Below are 20,578 nucleotides of genomic sequence, written 5' to 3' on the forward strand. Positions count from 1 at the left end.
TAATACCCCTAACCCATAATACCCCTAAACCATAATACCCCTAACCCCTAACCCATAATACCCCTAACCATAATAACCCTAACCCATAATACCCCTAACCCATAATACCCCTAACCATAATAACCCTAACCCATAATAACCCTAACCCATAATACCCCTAACCCATAACCCTAACCCCTAACCCATAACCCTAACCCCTAACCCATAACCCTAAACCCTAACCCATAACCCTAAACCCTAACCATAATACCCCTAACCCTGACCCATAATACCCTAACCCATAATACCCTAACCCATAATAACCCTAACCCATAATACCCTAACCATAACCCCTAACCCATAATACCCCTAACCCATAATAACCCTAACCCATAATACCCTAACCATAATAACCCTAACCCATAATACTCCTAACCCATAATACCCCTAACCCATAATAACCCTAACCCATAATAACCCTAACCCATAATACTCCTAACCCCTAACCCATAATACTCCTAACCCATAATAACCCTAACCCATAATACCCCCCTACCCATAATCCCCTATAACCCATTATACCCATAACCCAATAACCCTACCCATAATACCCTAACCCATAATAAACTCTATGGATGTATCTTTTCATAGAACAGTGTGTATAATTGTTGTTGCACCCTGTTTGTCTGTCTCTGGTCCAGGTCCAACCCCATGGACGATGCGGGCTTCTTCTCCTTCACCTCGTTTGCCTGGATGACTCCCATGATGTGGAGCCTGTTCAGGGAACCGACTGGACAAGATGCTCCCTGTCTCTGTCTTCTCATGATGGGGCAGAAACCAATGGGAAGAGGTGGGACTCATTATGTTAACCCGAGTTAGCCCACTGAGCTAATGCCTAGGCATTGTCTGTCAATGGGAAGAGGTGGACTCATTATGTTAACCCTAGTTAGACCACTGAGCTAATTGCCTTAGGCATTGTCTGTCAATGGGAAGAGGTGGGACTCATTATGTTAACCCGAGTTAGCCCACTGAGCTAATGCCTAGGCATTGTCTGTCAATGGGAAGAGGTGGGACTCATTATGTTAACCCTAGTTAGACCACTGAGCTAATGCCTAGGCATTGTCTGTTAATGGGAAGAGGTGGGACTCATTGTGAATGTGGGACTCGCACCATGAATCTATAACCAACCGGGTTTTGAATCGTGTTAGCCCACTGAGGTAAAGGTGTTGTCTGTGAGAGTTTAGTCAACTCTTCAGGTTTCAGACGGGGTTAGCCCACTGAGGTAAAGGTGTTGTCTGTGAGAGTTTAGTCACATCATCAGGTTTCAGACGGGGTTAGCCCACTGAGGTAAAGGTGTTGTCTGTGAGAGTTTAGTCAACTCTTCAGGTTTCAGACGGGGTTAGCCCACTGAGGTAAAGGCGTTATCTGTGAGAGTTTAGTCACATCGTCAGGGTTACTCATCATAAACATGTAGCACATCACATTTGCCCATAAATGGGGAAGTAAAACTATTTAAATATTAATTTTAAAATTATAATTAAATGTTTGTTTATTTGGCCCCCTGTCACCCTGTTTGTTTGACCCCCTGTCACCCTGGTTGTTTATTTGTCCCACTGTCACCCTGTTAGTTTGACCCCCTGTCACCCTGTGCTTGGCAACGGCGTGTTTGGTTGACCCCCTGTCACCCTGTGCTTGGCGACGGCGTGTTTGGTTGACCCCTGTCACCCTGTGCTTGGCGACGGCATGTTTGGTTGACCCCCTGTCACCCTGTGCTTGGCGACGGCGTGTTTGGTTGAGCTCTGTGACAGAAAAAGGACAGCCTTTGATGACCTCTTCTTCCTCTGTAGGTTTGAGAGGCTTTGGGAGGAAGAGGTTGCTAAGGTGGGACTAGAGAAAGCTTCTTTAGGTGGAGTCTTCATGCGCTTCCAAAGGACCCGATCACTGGTGGCCTTCCTCGTCGCCATCCTCTTCGCGCTCTCTGTGTTTATCGGACCGGTCTGTGATTTCAAATTAATTCATTTCTTGCATAGATGATTCATTTAACACATAATTGGATGTTTAAAAAACAACATCTGTTTCTGTGTATGTTTGTGTGTGTGTTTGTATGTGTGTGTGTGTGTGTGTTTGTATGTGTGTGTGTGTGTGTTTGTATGTGTGTGTGTGTGTGTGTGTGTGTGTGTGTGTTTGTATGTGTGTGTGTGTGTGTGTTTGTATGTGTGTGTGTGTGTGTGTGTGTGTTTGTATGTGTGTGTGTGTGTGTGTTTGTATGTGTGTGTGTGTGTTTCTATGTGTGTGTGTTTGTATGTGTGTGTGTGTGTGTGTGTGTGTGTGTTTGTATGTGTGTGTGTGTTTGTATGTGTGTGTGTTTGTGTGTATGTGTGTTTGTATGTGTGTGTGTGTGTGTGTGTGTTTGTATGTGTGTGTGTGTGTGTGTGTGTGTGCTTGTATGTGTGTGTGTTTGTATGTGTGTGTTTGTATGTGTGTGTGTGTGTGTTTGTATGTGTGTGTGTGTGTTTCTATGTGTGTGTGTTTGTATGTGTGTGTGTGTGTGTGTGTGTGTGTGTTTGTATGTGTGTGTGTGTTTGTATGTGTGTGTGTTTGTGTGTATGTGTGTTTGTATGTGTGTGTGTGTGTGTGTGTGTTTGTATGTGTGTGTGTGTGTGTGTGTGTGTGCTTGTATGTGTGTGTGTTTGTATGTGTGTGTGTGTGTGTTTGTATGTGTGTGTGTGTGTGTGTGTGTGTGTGTGTTTCTATGTGTGTGTGTTTGTATGTGTGTGTGTATGTGTGTGTTTGTATGTGTTTGTATGTGTGTGTGTATGTGTGTGTTTGTATGTGTGTGTGTGTGTGTTTGTATGTGTGTGTGTGTGTGTGTGTGTTTGTATGTGTGTGTGTGTGTGTGTGTTTGTATGTGTGTGTGTGTGTGTTTGTATGTGTGTGTGTGTGTGTGTGTGTTTGTATGTGTGTGTGTGTGTGTGTGGGTTTGTGTGTGTTTGTGTGTGTGTGTGTGTGTGTGTGTTTGTATGTGTGTTGTATGTGTGTTTGTGTGTGTGTGTGTGTGTGTGTGGTGTGTTTGTATGTGTGTGTGTTTGTATGTGTGTGTGTTTGTATGTGTGTGTGTTTGTATGTGTGTGTGTGTTTGTATGTGTGTGTGTGTTTGTATGTGTGTGTGTGTGGGTTTGTATGTGTGTTTGTGTGTGTTTGTATGTGTGTGTGTGTGTGTGTGTGTTTGTATGTGTGTTTGTGTGTGTGTTTGTATGTGTGTGTGTTTGTGTGTGTGTTTGTATGCGTGTGTGTGTGTGTGTGTGTGTGTGTGTGTATGTGTGTGTGTGTGTGTGTGTGTGTGTGTGTGTGTGTGTGGTGTGTGTGTGTGTGTGTGTGTGTGTGTGTGTGTGTGTGTGTGTGTGTGTTCCAGGCGGTTCTGGTGTATGAGATCCTGAACTATGCAGAAAAACCCTGGGACGTCTACTCTGCTCCACGGTGTGGGTCTGTGTGTGGCTCTGTTCATCTCAGAGTTCTCTAAAGCCTTCTTTGCCTCTCTACTGTGGGCTGTTAACCTGAGGACGGCCATCAGGGTGAAGAGTGCCTTCTCTGTCGTCGCCTTCCAGAAGATCATCTCTCTCAGATCCGTCAGCAACCTCTCTGTGGGAGAGGTACAGTCACACAGACACCATTATAATGCTCTCCTGTTCTGTTTTCCTTCCTGTGGGTTCAGTACTGTGGGGCGGCAGGGTAGACTAGTGGTTAGAGTGGAGGGGCGGCAGGTAGGCCGGTGGTTAGAGTGGAGGGGTGGCAGGTAGACTAGTGGTTAGAGTGGAGGGGAGGCAGGTAGACTAGTGGTTAGAGTGGAGGGGTACAGTCACACAGATACCATTATAATGTTCTCCTGTTCTGTTTTCCTTCCTGTGGGTTCAGTACTGTGGGGCGGCAGGGTAGACTAGTGGTTAGAGTGGAGGGGCGGCAGGTAGCCTAGTGGTTAGAGTGGAGGGTAGGGCTGGCAGGTAGTCTAGTGGTTAGAGTGGAGTGGTGGAGGGGTGGCAGGTAGACTAGTGGTTAGAGTGGAGGGGCGGCAGGTAGACTAGTGGTTAGAGTGGAGGGGCGGCAGGTAGCCTAGTAGTTAGAGAGGAGGGGCGGCAGGTAGACTAGTGGTTAGAGTGGAGGGGTGGCAGGTAGTCTAGTGGTTAGAGTGGAGGGACAGCAGGTAGACTAGTGGTTAGAGTGGAGGGACGGCAGGTAGACTAGTGGTTAGAGTGGAGGGGAGGCAGGTAGACTAGTGGTTAGAGTGGAGGGGCGGCAGGGTAGACTAGTGGTTAGAGTGGAGGGGCGGCAGGGTAGCCTAGTGGTTAGAGTGGAGGGGCGGCAGGTAGACTAGTGGTTAGAGTGGAGGGGGCGGCAGGTAGTCTAGTGGTTAGAGTGGAGGGGAGGCAGGTAGTCTAGTGGTTAGAGTGGAGGGGCGGCAGGTAGCCTAGTGGTTAGAGTGGAGGGGAGGGGCGGCAGGTAGTCTAGTGGTTAGAGTGGAGTGTAGGGGCGGCAGGTAGACTAGTGGTTAGAGTGGAGTGTAGGGGCGGCAGGTAGACTAGTGGTTAGAGTGGAGGGGCGGCAGGTAGTCTAGTGGTTAGAGAGGAGTGTAGGGGCGGCAGGTAGACTAGTGGTTAGAGTGGAGGGGCGGCAGGTAGTCTAGTGGTTAGAGTGGAGGGGAGGCAGGTAGCCTAGTGGTTAGAGTGGAGGGGCGGCAGTTAGACTAGTGGTTAGAGTGGAGGGGAGGCAGGAAGACTAGTGGTTAGAGTGGAGGGGAGGCATGTAGACTAGTGGTTAGAGAGGAGAGGAGGCAGGCAGCCTAGTGGTTAGAGTGGAGGGGCGGCAGGTAGCCTAGTGGTTAGAGTGGAGGGACGGCAGGTAGCCTAGTGGTTAGAGTGGAGGGGTGGCAGGTAGTCTAGTGGTTAGAGTGGAGGGGAGGCAGGTTGCCTAGTGGTTAGAGAGGAGGGGAGGCAGGTAGCCTAGTGGTTAGAGTGGAGGGATGGCAGGTAGTCTAGTGGTTAGAGTGGAGTGGCGGTAGGTAGCCTAGCGGTTAGAGTGGAGGGGCGGCAGGTAGCCTAGCGGTTAGAGTGGAGGGACGGCAGGTAGTCTAGTGGTTAGAGTGTTGGACTAGTAACCAGCAGGTAGCCTAGTGGTTAGAGTGTTGGACTAGTAACCAGCAGGTAGCCTAGTGGTTAGAGTGTTGGACTAGTAACCAGCAGGTAGCCTAGTGGTTAGAGTGTTGGACTAGTAACCAGCAGGTAGCCTAGTGGTTAGAGTGTTTGACTAGTAACCAACAGGTAGACTAGTAGTTAGAGCGTTGGGGTGAGGGTAGCATCCTGTATATGTCCTGGTGACATAGTGTTGTAGAGGGTAGTATCCTGTATATGTCCTGGTGACATAGTGTTGTAGAGGGTAGTATCCTGTATATGTCCTGGTGACATAGTGTTGTGGAGGGTAGTATCCTGTATATGTCCTGGTGACATAGTGTTGTAGAGGGTAGTATCCTGTATATGTCCTGGTGACATAGTGTTGTAGAGGGTAGTATCCTGTATATGTCCTGGTGACATAGTGTTGTAGAGGGTAGTATCCTGTATACGTCCTGGTGACATAGTGTTGTGGAAAGGTAGTATCCTGTATATGTCCTGGTGACATTGTGTTGTAGAGGGTAGTATCCTGTATATGTCCTGGTGACGTAGTGTTGTAGAGGGTAGTATCCTGTATATGTCCTGGTGACATAGTGAGGGTTATGTTGTGGATGGTATTATCCTGTATATGTCCTGGTGACATAGTGAGGGTTATGTTGTGGATGGTATTATCCTGTATATGTCCTGGTGACATAGTGAGGGTTATGTTGTGGATGGTATTATCCTGTATATGTCCTGGTGACATAGTGTTGTAGAGGGTAGTATCCTGTATATGTCCTGGTGACATAGTGTTGTAGAGGGTAGTATCCTGTATATGTCCTGGTGACATAGTGTTGTAGAGGGTAGTATCCTGTATATGTCCTGGTGACATAGTGAGGGTTATGTTGTGGATGGTATTATCCTGTATATGTCCTGGTGACATAGTGAGGGTTATGTTGTGGATGGTATTATCCAGTATATGTCCTGGTGACATAGTGAGGGTTATGTTGTGGATGGTATTATCCTGTATATGTCCTGGTGACATAGTGAGGGTTATGTTGTGGATGGTATTATCCTGTATATGTCCTGGTGACATAGTGAGGGTTATGTTGTGGATGGTATTATCCTGTATATGTCCTGGTGACATAGTGAGGGTTATGTTGTGGATGGTATTATCCTGTATATGTCCTGGTGACATAGTGAGGGTTATGTTGTGGATGGTATTATCCTGTATATGTCCTGGTGACATAGTGAGGGTTATGTTGTGGATGGTATTATCCTGTATATGTCCTGGTGACATAGTGTTGTGGATGGTATTATCCTGTATATGTCCTGGTGGCATAGTGTTGTGGATGGTATTATCCTGTATATGTCCTGGTGACATAGTGTTGTGGATGGTATTATCCTGTATATGTCCTGGTGACATAGTGTTGTAGAGGGTAGTATCCTGTATATGTCCTGGTGACATAGTGAGGGTTATGTTGTGGATGGTATTATCCTGTATATGTCCTGGTGACATAGTGAGGGTTATGTTGTGGATGGTATTATCCTGTATATGTCCTGGTGACATAGTGTTGTGGATGGTATTATCCTGTATATGTCCTGGTGACATAGTGAGGGTTATGTTTTTGATGGTATTATCCTGTATATGTCCTGGTGACATAGTGTTGTGGATGGTATTATCCTGTATATGTCCTGGTGACATAGTGTTGTGGAGGGTAGTATCCTGTATATGTCCTGGTGACATAGTGTTGTGGATGGTATTATCCTGTATATGTCCTGGTGACATAGTGTTGTGGATGGTATTATCCTGTATATGTCCTGGTGACATAGTGTTGTGGATGGTATTATCCTGTATATGTCCTGGTGACATAGTGTTGTGGATGGTATTATCCTGTATATGTCCTGGTGACATAGTGTTGTGGATGGTATTATCCTGTATATGTCCTGGTGACATAGTGTTGTGGATGGTATTATCCTGTATATGTCCTGGTGACATAGTGTTGTAGAGGGTAGTATCCTGTATATGTCCTGGTGACATAGTGAGGGTTATGTTGTGGATGGTATTATCCTGTATATGTCCTGGTGACATAGTGAGGGTTATGTTGTGGATGGTATTATCCTGTATATGTCCTGGTGACATAGTGTTGTGGATGGTATTATCCTGTATATGTCCTGGTGACATAGTGAGGGTTATGTTTTTGATGGTATTATCCTGTATATGTCCTGGTGACATAGTGTTGTGGATGGTATTATCCTGTATATGTCCTGGTGACATAGTGTTGTGGAGGGTAGTATCCTGTATATGTCCTGGTGACATAGTGTTGTGGATGGTATTATCCTGTATATGTCCTGGTGACATAGTGTTGTGGATGGTATTATCCTGTATATGTCCTGGTGACATAGTGTTGTGGATGGTATTATCCTGTATATGTCCTGGTGACATAGTGTTGTGCATGGTATTATCCTGTATATGTCCTGGTGACATAGTGTTGTGGATGGTATTATCCTGTATATGTCCTGGTGACATAGTGTTGTAGAGGGTAGTATCCTGTATATGTCCTGGTGACATAGTGTTGTAGATGATATTATCCTGTATATGTCCTGGTGACATAGTGTTGTGGATGGTATTATCCTGTATATGTCCTGGTGACATAGTGTTGTGGATGGTATTATCCTGTATATGTCCTGGTGACATAGTGTTGTGGATGGTATTATCCTGTATATGTCCTGGTGACATAGTGTTGTGGATGGTATTATCCTGTATATGTCCTGGTGACATAGTGTTGTGGATGGTATTATCCTGTATATGTCCTGGTGACATAGTGAGGGTTATGTTGTGGATGGTATTATCCTGTATATGTCCTGGTGACATAGTGTTGTAGAGGGTAGTATCCTGTATATGTCCTGGTGACATAGTGTTGTAGATGATATTATCCTGTATATGTCCTGGTGACATAGTGTTGTGGATGGTATTATCCTGTATATGTCCTGGTGACATAGTGTTGTAGATGGTATTATCCTGTATATGTCCTGGTGACATAGTGTTGTGGATGGTATTATCCTGTATATGTCCTGGTGACATAGTGTTGTGGATGGTATTATCCTGTATATGTCCTGGTGACATAGTGTTGTGGAGGGTATTACCCTGTATATGTCCTGGTGACATAGTGTTGTGGATGGTATTATCCTGTATATGTCCTGGTGACATAGTGTTGTGGATGGTATTATCCTGTATATGTCCTGGTGACATAGTGAGGGTTATGTTGTGGATGGTATTATCCTGTATATGTCCTGGTGACATAGTGTTGTGGATGGTATTATCCTGTATATGTCCTGGTGACATAGTGTTGTGGATGGTATTATCCTGTATATGTCCTGGTGACATTAGTGTTGTGGATGGTATATCCTGTATATGTCCTGGTGACATAGTGTTGTGGATGGTATTATCCTGTATATGTCCTGGTGACATAGTGAGGGTTATGTTGTGGATGGTATTATCCTGTATATGTCCTGGTGACATAGTGTTGTAGAGGGTAGTATCCTGTATATGTCCTGGTGACATAGTGAGGGTTATGTTCTGGATGGTATTATCCTGTATATGTCCTGGTGACATAGTGTTGTGGATGGTATTATCCTGTATATGTCCTGGTGACATAGTGTTGTAGATGGTATTATCCTGTATATGTCCTGGTGACATAGTGTTGTGGATGGTATTATCCTGTATATGTCCTGGTGACATAGTGTTGTGGATGGTATTATCCTGTATATGTCCTGGTGACATAGTGTTGTGGATGGTATTATCCTGTATATGTCCTGGTGACATAGTGTTGTGGATGGTATTATCCTGTATATGTCCTGGTGACATAGTGTTGTGCATGGTATTATCCTGTATATGTCCTGGTGACATAGTGTTGTGGATGGTATTATCCTGTATATGTCCTGGTGACATAGTGTTGTAGAGGGTAGTATCCTGTATATGTCCTGGTGACATAGTGTTGTAGATGATATTATCCTGTATATGTCCTGGTGACATAGTGTTGTGGATGGTATTATCCTGTATATGTCCTGGTGACATAGTGTTGTGGATGGTATTATCCTGTATATGTCCTGGTGACATAGTGTTGTGGATGGTATTATCCTGTATATGTCCTGGTGACATAGTGTTGTGGATGGTATTATCCTGTATATGTCCTGGTGACATAGTGTTGTGGATGGTATTATCCTGTATATGTCCTGGTGACATAGTGAGGGTTATGTTGTGGATGGTATTATCCTGTATATGTCCTGGTGACATAGTGTTGTAGAGGGTAGTATCCTGTATATGTCCTGGTGACATAGTGAGGGTTATGTTCTGGATGGTATTATCCTGTATATGTCCTGGTGACATAGTGTTGTGGATGGTATTATCCTGTATATGTCCTGGTGACATAGTGTTGTAGATGGTATTATCCTGTATATGTCCTGGTGACATAGTGTTGTGGATGGTATTATCCTGTATATGTCCTGGTGACATAGTGTTGTGGATGGTATTATCCTGTATATGTCCTGGTGACATCGTGTTGTGGATGGTATTATCCTGTATATGTCCTGGTGACATAGTGTTCTGGATGGTATTATCCTGTATATGTCCTGGTGACATAGTGTTGTGCATGGTATTATCCTGTATATGTCCTGGTGACATAGTGTTGTGGATGGTATTATCCTGTATATGTCCTGGTGACATAGTGTTGTAGAGGGTAGTATCCTGTATATGTCCTGGTGACATAGTGTTGTAGATGATATTATCCTGTATATGTCCTGGTGACATAGTGTTGTGGATGGTATTATCCTGTATATGTCCTGGTGACATAGTGTTGTGGATGGTATTATCCTGTATATGTCCTGGTGACATAGTGTTGTGGATGGTATTATCCTGTATATGTCCTGGTGACATAGTGTTGTGGATGGTATTATCCTGTATATGTCCTGGTGACATAGTGTTGTAGATGGTAGTATCCTGTATATGTCCTGGTGACATAGTGTTGTAGAGGGTAGTATCCTGTATATGTCCTGGTGACATAGTGTTGTAGAGGGTAGTATCCTGTATATGTCCTGGTGACATAGTGAGGGTTATGTTGTGGATGGTAGTATCCTGTATATGTCCTGGTGACATAGTGTTGTAGAGGGTAGTATCCTGTATATGTCCTGGTGACATAGTGAGGGTTATGTTGTGGATGGTAGTATCCTGTATATGTCCTGGTGACATAGTGTTGTAGAGGGTAGTATCCTGTATATGTCCTGGTGACATAGTGAGGGTTATGTTGTGGATGGTATTATCCTGTATATGTCCTGGTGACATAGTGAGGGTTATGTTGTGGATGGTATTATCCTGTATATGTCCTGGTGACATAGTGTTGTGGATGGTATTATCCTGTATATGTCCTGGTGACATAGTGTTGTGGATGGTATTATCCTGTATATGTCCTGGTGACATAGTGTTGTGGATGGTATTATCCTGTATATGTCCTGGTGACATAGTGAGGGTTATGTTGTGGATGGTAGTATCCTGTATATGTCCTGGTGACATAGTGTTGTGGATGGTATTATCCTGTATATGTCCTGGTGACATAGTGTTGTGGATGGTATTATCCTGTATATGTCCTGGTGACATAGTGTTGTGGATGGTATTATCCTGTATATGTCCTGGTGACATCGTGTTGTGGATGGTATTATCCTGTATATGTCCTGGTGACATAGTGAGGGTTATGTTGTGGATGGTATTATCCTGTATATGTCCTGGTGACATAGTGTTGTAGAGGGTAGTATCCTGTATATGTCCTGGTGACATAGTGAGGGTTATGTTGTGGATGGTATTATCCTGTATATGTCCTGGTGACATAGTGTTGTGGATGGTATTATCCTGTATATGTCCTGGTGACATAGTGTTGTAGATGGTATTATCCTGTATATGTCCTGGTGACATAGTGTTGTAGATGGTATTATCCTGTATATGTCCTGGTGACATAGTGTTGTGGATGGTATTATCCTGTATATGTCCTGGTGACATAGTGTTGTGGATGGTATTATCCTGTATATGTCCTGGTGACATAGTGTTGTGGATGGTATTATCCTGTATATGTCCTGGTGACATAGTGTTGTAGAGGGTAGTATCCTGTATATGTCCTGGTGACATATTGTTGTAGATGGTATTATCCTGTATATGTCCTGGTGACATAGTGTTGTGGATGGTATTATCCTGTATATGTCCTGGTGACATAGTGTTGTGGATGGTATTATCCTGTATATGTCCTGGTGACATAGTGTTGTGGATGGTATTATCCTGTATATGTCCTGGTGACATAGTGTTGTGGATGGTATTATCCTGTATATGTCCTGGTGACATAGTGTTGTAGATGGTAGTATCCTGTATATGTCCTGGTGACATAGTGTTGTAGAGGGTAGTATCCTGTATATGTCCTGGTGACATAGTGTTGTAGAGGGTAGTATCCTGTATATGTCCTGGTGACATAGTGAGGGTTATGTTGTGGATGGTAGTATCCTGTATATGTCCTGGTGACATAGTGTTGTAGAGGGTAGTATCCTGTATATGTCCTGGTGACATAGTGAGGGTTATGTTGTGGATGGTAGTATCCTGTATATGTCCTGGTGACATAGTGTTGTAGAGGGTAGTATCCTGTATATGTCCTGGTGACATAGTGAGGGTTATGTTGTGGATGGTAGTATCCTGTATATGTCCTGGTGACATAGTGTTGTAGAGGGTAGTATCCTGTATATGTCCTGGTGACATAGTGAGGGTTATGTTGTGGATGGTATTATCCTGTATATGTCCTGGTGACATAGTGAGGGTTATGTTGTGGATGGTATTATCCTGTATATGTCCTGGTGACATAGTGTTGTGGATGGTATTATCCTGTATATGTCCTGGTGACATAGTGTTGTGGATGGTATTATCCTGTATATGTCCTGGTGACATAGTGTTGTGGATGGTATTATCCTGTATATGTCCTGGTGACATAGTGTTGTGGATGGTATTATCCTGTATATGTCCTGGTGACATAGTGTTGTGGATGGTATTATCCTGTATATGTCCTGGTGACATAGTGTTGTGGATGGTATTATCCTGTATATGTCCTGGTGACATAGTGTTGTGGATGGTATTATCCTGTATATGTCCTGGTGACATAGTGTTGTGGATGGTATTATCCTGTATATGTCCTGGTGACATAGTGTTGTGGATGGTAGCATCCTGTATATGTCCTGGTGACATAGTGTTGTGGATGGTATTATCCTGTATATGTCCTGGTGACATAGTGTTGTGGATGGTATTATCCTGTATATGTCCTGGTGACATAGTGTTGTGGATGGTATTATCCTGTATATGTCCTGGTGACATAGTGTTGTGGATGGTATTATCCTGTATATGTCCTGGTGACATAGTGTTGTAGAGGGTATTATCCTGTATATGTCCTGGTGACATAGTGTTGTGGATGGTATTATCCTGTATATGTCCTGGTGACATAGTGTTGTGGATGGTATTATCCTGTATATGTCCTGGTGACATAGTGTTGTGGATGGTATTATCCTGTATATGTCCTGGTGACATAGTGTTGTGGAGGGTATTATCCTGTATATGTCCTGGTGACATAGTGTTGTGGAGGGTATTATCCTGTATATGTCCTGGTGACATAGTGTTGTGGAGGGTAGTATCCTGTATATGTCCTGGTGACATAGTGTTGTGGATGGTAGTATCCTGTATATGTCCTGATGACATAGTGTTGTGGAGGGTAGTATCCTGTATATGTCCTGGTGACATAGTGTTGTGGAGGGTATTATCCTGTATATGTCCTGGCCAAATCCACATATTCCTAACTCTAAAACATGTAGGAGCTTATATTCTCACCTGCTCGTATGTTCTCTAACTCTCTCTCCCTCTCTCTCTCTCTCTCTCTCTCCTTTCTCTCTCCCCCCTCCTCTCTCTCTCCCTCCCTCTCCTCCCTCCAGATGATCAACGTGCTGACCAGTGATGGCTACAGGATGTTTGAGGCTGTGCTGTTTGGTACCTTCCTGCTGTGTATCCCTGTGCTACTGACCGCCTGTATAATCTACGCCTGCTACACTCTAGGATACACTGCCCTCATAGGAGTCTCTGTCTACCTCATCTTCATCCCCATACAGGTACTAACCCTCACCCTCATAGGAGTCTCTGTCATCTTCATCCCCATACAGGCACTAACCCTCATAGGAGTCTCTGTCTACCTCATGTTCATCCCCAAACAGGTACTAACCCTCATAGGAGTCTCTGTCTACCTCATCTTCATCCCCAAACAGGTACAAACCCTCATAGGAGTCTCTGTCTACCTCATCTTCATCCCCATACAGGCACTAACCCTCATAGGAGTCTCTGTCTACCTCATCTTCATCCCCATACAGGCACTAACCCTCATAGGAGTCTCTGTCTACCTCATCTTCATCTCCATACAGGAACTAACCCTAACCCTCATAGGAGTCTCTGTCTACCTCATCTTCATCCCCAAACAGGTACTAACCCTCATAGGAGTCTCTGTCTTCCTCATCTTCATCCCCAAACAGGTACTAACCCTCATAGGAGTCTCTATCTACCTCATCTTCATCTCCATACAGGTACTAACCCTCATAGGAGTCACTGTCTACCTCGTCTTCATCCCCATACAGGTACTAACCCTCATAGGAGTCTCTGTCTACCTCATCTTCATCTCCATACAGGAACTAACCCTCATAGGAGTCTCTGTCTACCTCGTCTTCATCCCCATACAGGTACTAACCCTAACCCTCATAGGAGTCTCTGTCTACCTCATCTTCATCCCCATACAGGTACTAACCCTCATAGGAGTCTCTGTCTACCTCATCTTCATCCCCATACAGGTACTAACCCTCATAGGAGTCTATGTCTACCTCATCTTCATCCCCATACAGGCACTAACCCTCATAGGAGTCTCTGTCTACCTCATCTTCATCCCCATACAGGTACTAACCCTCATAGGAGTCTCTGTCTACCTCATCTTCATCTCCATACAGGAACTAACCCTCATAGGAGTCTCTGTCTACCTCGTCTTCATCCCCATACAGTAACTAACCCTCACCCTCATAGGAGTCTCTTTGACTGACCAGTATGCTATTCTGCTGTCTGTTGTTTACCATGGGCCAGACTGACCAGCATGTTGTTGTGTTGTCTGTAGTTTACCATGGGCCAGACTGACCAGTATGTTGTCGTGTTGTCTGTAGTTCACCTTGGGCCAGACTGACCAGTATTTTGTCGTGTTGTCTGTAGTTTACCTTGGGCCAGACTGACCAGTATGTCATTGTGTTGTCTGTAGTTTACCATGGGCCAGACTGACCAGTATGTCGTTGTGTTGTCTGTAGTTTACCTTGGGCCAGACTGACCAGTATGTCGTTGTGTCGTCTGTAGTTTTTCATGGCCAGACTGACCAGTATGTCATTGTGTTGTCAACTTGCAGGCTTGTTTTCGAGTTGCTGTGCGTTTTGTTGCCAACCTGTTTTGCTACCTGACAACTTTACGGTTTTCACTTTTTAATTACCGTTCATATATTTATTTATTTTTTCCTCAACCTTTTCACTCTGGACGCTTTATCTGGACACGATTCGTCAGGACCTCCAACAGCCGAAGCTAAGTAGTAACATTAACATGATGCCTTCTAATTGCAGCCGCTGTACTCGCCTTACGGCGAGGATAGCTGTGCTGCAAGCCCAGCTTCAGACGCAATCGTTAGGCAAGGGTAATTTCAGTGTAGGAAAGGATGAAACAGCGTCTGTGGCACCAGTAAGTACAGATAGTAGTGTAAATCCCCTGGCACAGTCCCCGCAGCCGGACAACTTTCTCACGGTTTCTGGAAGGAAATGCTGTAGGAACGCTCAACCGGTGTCGCTCATTCAGCCGACAGAAACTTTCAACCGGTTTTCCCCATTAAGCAGCGGGTCGGAGTCAGAGGCCGATTCTTCTCTGGTCTCTACTCTTCCCGTTACGGGGTCTGAGACGCCGAAGCTTCCCACCATTAGCTCTGACAAATTGAAAACTCTAGTCATTGGCGACTCCATTACCCGCAGTATTAGACTTAAAGCGAATCATCCAGCGATCATACACTGTTTACCCGGGGGCAGGGCTACCGACGTTAAGGCTAATCTGAAGATGGTGCTGGCTAAAGCTAAAACTGGCGAGTGTAGAGAGTATAGAGATATTGTTATCCACGTCGGCACCAACGATGTTAGGATGAAACAGTCAGAAATCACCAAGCGCAACATAGCTTCTGCGTGCATATCAGCTAGAAAGATGTGTCGGCATCGAGTAATTGTCTCTGGCCCCCTCCCAGTTAGGGGGAGTGATGAGCTCTACAGCAGAGTCTCACAACTCAATCGCTGGTTGAAAACTGTTTTCTGCCCCTCCCAAAAGTTAGAATTTGTAGATAATTGGCCCTCTTTCTGGGACTCACCCACAAACAGGACCAAGCCTGACCTGCTGAGGAGTGACGGACTCCATCCTAGCTGGAGGGGTGCTCTCATCTTATCTACCAACATAGACAGGGCTCTAACTCCTCTAGCTCCACAATGAAATAGGGTGCAGGCCAGGCAGCAGGCTGTTAGCCAGCCTGCCAGCATAGTGGAGTCTGCCATTAGCACAGTCAGTGTAGTCAGCTCAGCTATCACCATTGAGACCGTGTCTGTGCCTCGACCTAGGTTGGGCAAAACTAAACATGGCGGTGTTCGCCTTAGCAATCTCACTAGGATAAAGACCACCTCCATTCCTGTCATTACTGAAAGAGATCATGATACCTCACATCTCAAAATAGGGCTACTTAATGTTAGATCCCTTACTTCAAAGGCAATTATAGTCAATGAACTAATCACTGATCATAATCTTGATGTGATTGGCCTGACTGAAACATGGCTTAAGCCTGATGAATTTACTGTTTTAAATGAGGCCTCACCTCCTGGCTACACTAGTGACCATATCCCCCGTGCATCCCGCAAAGGCGGAGGTGTTGCTAACATTTACGATAGCAAATTTCAATTTACAAAAATAAAAATGACATTTTCGTCTTTTGAGCTTCTAGTCATGAAATCTATGCAGCCTACTCAATCACTTTTTATAGCTACTGTTTACAGGCCTCCTGGGCCATATACAGCGTTTCTCACTGAGTTCCCTGAATTCCTATCGGACCTTGTAGTCATAGCAGATAATATTCTAATCTTTGGTGACTTTAATATTCACATGGAAAAGTCCACAGACCCACTCCAAAAGGCTTTCGGAGCCATCATCGACTCAGTGGGTTTTGTCCAACATGTCTCTGGACCCACTCACTGTCACAGTCATACGCTGGACCTAGTTTTGTCCCATGGAATAAATGTGGTGGATCTTAATGTTTTTCCTCATAATCCTGGACTATCGGACCACCATTTTATTACGTTTGCAATTGCAACAAATAATCTGCTTCGACCCCAACCAAGGAACATCAAAAGTCGTGCTATAAATTCACAGACAACACAAAGATTCCTTGATGCCCTTCCAGACTCCCTCTGCCTACCCAAGGACGCCAGAGGACAAAAATCAGTTAACCACCTAACTGAGGATCTCAATTTAACCTTGCGCAATACCCTAGATGCAGTTGCACCCCTAAAAACTAAAAAAATGTCTCATAAGAAACTAGCTCCCTGGTACACAGAAAATACCCGAGCTCTGAAGCAAGCTTCCAGAAAATTGGAACGGAAATGGCGCCACACCAAACTGGAAGTCTTCCGACTAGCTTGGAAGGACGGTACCGTGCAGTACCGTAGAGCCCTTACTGCTGCTCGATCATCCTATTTTTCTAACTTAATTGAGGAAAATAAGAACAATCCGAAATTCCTTTTTAATACTGTCGCAAAGCTAACTAAAAAGCAGCATTCCCCAAGAGAGGATGACTTTCACTTTAGCAGTGATAAATTCATGAACTTCTTTGAGGAAAAGATTATGATTATTAGAAAGCAAATTACGGACTCCTCTTTAAACCTGCGTATTCCTCCAAACCTCAGTTGTCCTGAGTCTGCACAACTCTGCCAGGACCTAGGATCAAGAGAGACGCTCAAGTGTTTTAGTACTATATCTCTTGACACAATGATGAACATAATCATGGCCTCTAAACCTTCAGCTGCATACTGGACCCTATTCCAACTAAACTACTGAAAGAGCTGCTTCCTGTGCTTGGCCCTCCTATGTTGAACATAATAAACGGCTCTCTATCCACTGGATGTGTACCAAACTCACTAAAAGTGGCAGTAATAAAGCCTCTCTTGAAAAAGCCAAACCTTGACCCAGAAAATATAAAAAACTATCGGCCTATATCGAATCTTCCATTCCTCTCAAAAATTTTAGAGAAGGCTGTTGCGCAGCAACTCACTGCCTTCCTGAAGACAAACAATGTATACGAAATGCTTCAGTCTGGTTTTAGACCCCATCATAGCACTGAGACGGCACTTGTGAAGGTGGTAAATGACATTTTAATGGCATCGGACCGAGGCTCTGCATCTGTCCTTGTGCTCCTAGACCTTAGTGCTGCTTTTGATACCATCGATCACCACATTCTTTTGGAGAGATTGGAAACCCAAATTGGTCTACACGGACATGTTCTGGCCTGGTTTAGATCTTATCTGTCGGAAAGATATCAGTTTGTCTCTGTGAATGGTTTGTCCTCTGACAAATCAACTGTAAATTTCGGTGTTCCTCAAGGTTCCGTTTTAGGACCACTATTGTTTTCACTATATATTTTACCTCTTGGGGATGTTATTCGAAAACATAATGTAAACTTTCACTGCTATGCGGATGACACACAGTTGTACATTTCAATGAAACATGGTGAAGCCCCAAAATTGCCCTCGCTAGAAGCATGTGTTTCAGACATAAGGAAGTGGATGGCTGCAAACTTTCTACTATTACACTCGGACAAAACAGAGATGCTTGTTCTAGGTCCCAAGAAACAAAGAGATCTTCTGTTGAATCTGACAATTAATCTTAATGGTTGTACAGTCGTCTCAAATAAAACTGTGAAGGACCTCGGCGTTACTCTGGACCCTGATCTCTCTTTTGAAGAACATATCAAGACCATTTCGAGGACAGCTTTTTTCCATCTACGTAACATTGCAAAAATCAGAAACTTTCTGTCCAAAAATGATGCAGAAAAATTAATCCATGCTTTTGTCACTTCTAGGTTAGACTACTGCAATGCTCTATTTTCCGGCTACCCGGATAAAGCACTAAATAAACTTCAGTTAGTGCTAAATACGGCTGCTAGAATCCTGACTAGAACCAAAAAATTTGATCATATTACTCCAGTGCTAGCCTCTCTACACTGGCTTCCTGTCAAAGCAAGGGCTGATTTCAAGGTTTTACTGCTAACCTACAAAGCATTACATGGGCTTGCTCCTACCTATCTCTCTGATTTGGTCCTGCCGTACATACCTACACGTACGCTATGGTCACAAGACGCAGGCCTCCTAATTGTCCCTAGAATTTCTAAGCAAACAGCTGGAGGCAAGGCTTTCTCCTATAGAGCTCCATTTTTATGGAACGGTCTGCCTACCCATGTCAGAGACGCAAACTCGGTCTCAACCTTTAAGTCTTTACTGAAGACTCATCTCTTCAGTGGGTCATATGATTGAGTGTAGTCTGGCCCAGGAGTGGGAAGGTGAACGGAAAGGCTCTGGAGCAACGAACCGCCCTTGCTGTCTCTGCCTGGCCGGTTCCCCTCTTTCCACTGGGATTCTCTGCCTCTAACCGGGGCGGCAGGGTAGCCTAGTGGTTAGAGCGTTGGACTAGTAACCGGAAGGTTGTGAGTTCAAACCCCCGAGCTGACAAGGTACAAATCTGTCGTTCTGCCCCTGAACAGGCAGTTAACCCACTGTTCCCAGGCCGTCATTGAAAATAAGAATGTGTTCTTAACTGACTTGCCTAGTTAAACAAAGGTCAATAAATTAAAGGTAAAATAAAAAATAAATAAAAAAACCCTATTACAGGGGCTGAGTCACTGGCTTGCTGGGGCTCTCTCATGCCGTCCCTGAATGAACATTGAACATCTTGGCCATGTTCTGTTATAATCTCCACCCGGCACAGCCAGAAGAGGACTGGCCACCCCACATAGCATGGTTCCTCTCTAGGTTTCTTCCTAGGTATTGGCCTTTCTAGGGAGTTTTTCCTAGCCACCGTGCTTCTACACCTGCATTGCTTGCTGTTTGGGGTTTTAGGCTGGGTTTCTGTACAGCACTTTGAGATATCAGCTGATGTACGAAGGGCTATATAAATACATTTGATTTGATTTGTCTGTAGTTTACCTTGGGCCAGACTGACCAGTATGTCGTTGTGTTTTCTGTAGTTTACCTTGGGCCAGACTGACCAGTATGTCATTGTGTCGTCTGTAGTTTTTCATGGCCAGACTGACCAGCATGTTGTTGTGTTGTCTGTAGTTTACCTTGGGCCAGACTGACCAGTATGTCGTTGTGTTTTCTGTAGTTTTTCATGGCCAGACTGACCAGCATGTTGTTGTGTTGTCTGTAGTTTACCATGGGCCAGACTGACCAGTATGTCGTTGTGTTTTCTGTAGTTTACCTTGGGCCAGACTGACCAGTATGTCGTTGTGTTGTCTGTAGTTTACCTTGGGCCAGACTGACCAGTATGTCGTTGTGTCGTCTGTAGTTTTTAATGGCCAGACTGATCCAAGTGTTCAGGAGGAAAGCAGTGAGCGTCACAGACACTCGTGTCCGCACCATGAACGAGGTTCTCACCTGTATCAAACTCATCAAGATGTATGCCTGGGAAACCTCCTTCGAGAAGAAAATCACTGGTGAGGAAGAGTAGGGTCACCACAGGGTGTTAGGAACGTATCTAAAGAGGATACTGAAGGTATACTAGTATATTATTAGAGTTCTATATTATTAGAGTTCTATAGTCACTGTATATACTAGTATATTATTAGAGTTCTAGAGTCACTGTACATACTAGTATATCATTAGAGTTCTATAGTCACGGTACATACTAGTATATTATTAGAGTTCTATAGTCACTGTACATACTAGTATATCATTAGAGTTCTAGAGTCACTGTATATACTAGTATATTATTAGAGTTCTATAGTCACTGTACATACTAGTATATTATTAGAGTTCTATAGTCACTGTATATACTAGTATATTATTAGAGTTCTATAGTCACTGTACATACTAGTATATTATTAGAGTTCTATAGTCACTGTATATACTAGTATATTATTAGAGTTCTATATCATTAGAGTTCTATAGTCACTGTACATACTAGTATATTATTAGAGTTCTATAGTCACTGTACATACTAGTATATTATTAGAGTTCTAGAGTCACTGTATATACTAGTATATTATTAGAGTTCTATAGTCACTGTACGTACTAGTATATTATTAGAG

At 44.1% G+C, this 20,578-nt stretch overlaps 1 protein-coding gene across 1 annotated transcript in view; it reads left to right on the plus strand.

The window, feature by feature from the left end:
- abcc12 (ATP-binding cassette, sub-family C (CFTR/MRP), member 12) overlaps positions 1–20,578 on the plus strand; it is a 114,198-nt gene that overhangs the window by 31,807 nt on the left and 61,813 nt on the right. The window contains 7 exon segments of the mRNA XM_031812524.1: positions 681–781; positions 784–829; positions 1,827–1,974; positions 3,392–3,433; positions 3,435–3,629; positions 13,122–13,295; positions 19,837–19,984. Of these exon segments, the coding sequence (XP_031668384.1) occupies positions 681–781; positions 784–829; positions 1,827–1,974; positions 3,392–3,433; positions 3,435–3,629; positions 13,122–13,295; positions 19,837–19,984 (854 nt within the window).

Source organism: Oncorhynchus kisutch, unplaced genomic scaffold (genome assembly GCF_002021735.2).
Source record: "Oncorhynchus kisutch isolate 150728-3 unplaced genomic scaffold, Okis_V2 Okis03b-Okis08b_hom, whole genome shotgun sequence".
In the NCBI taxonomy this organism is placed as follows: domain Eukaryota; kingdom Metazoa; phylum Chordata; class Actinopteri; order Salmoniformes; family Salmonidae; genus Oncorhynchus; species Oncorhynchus kisutch.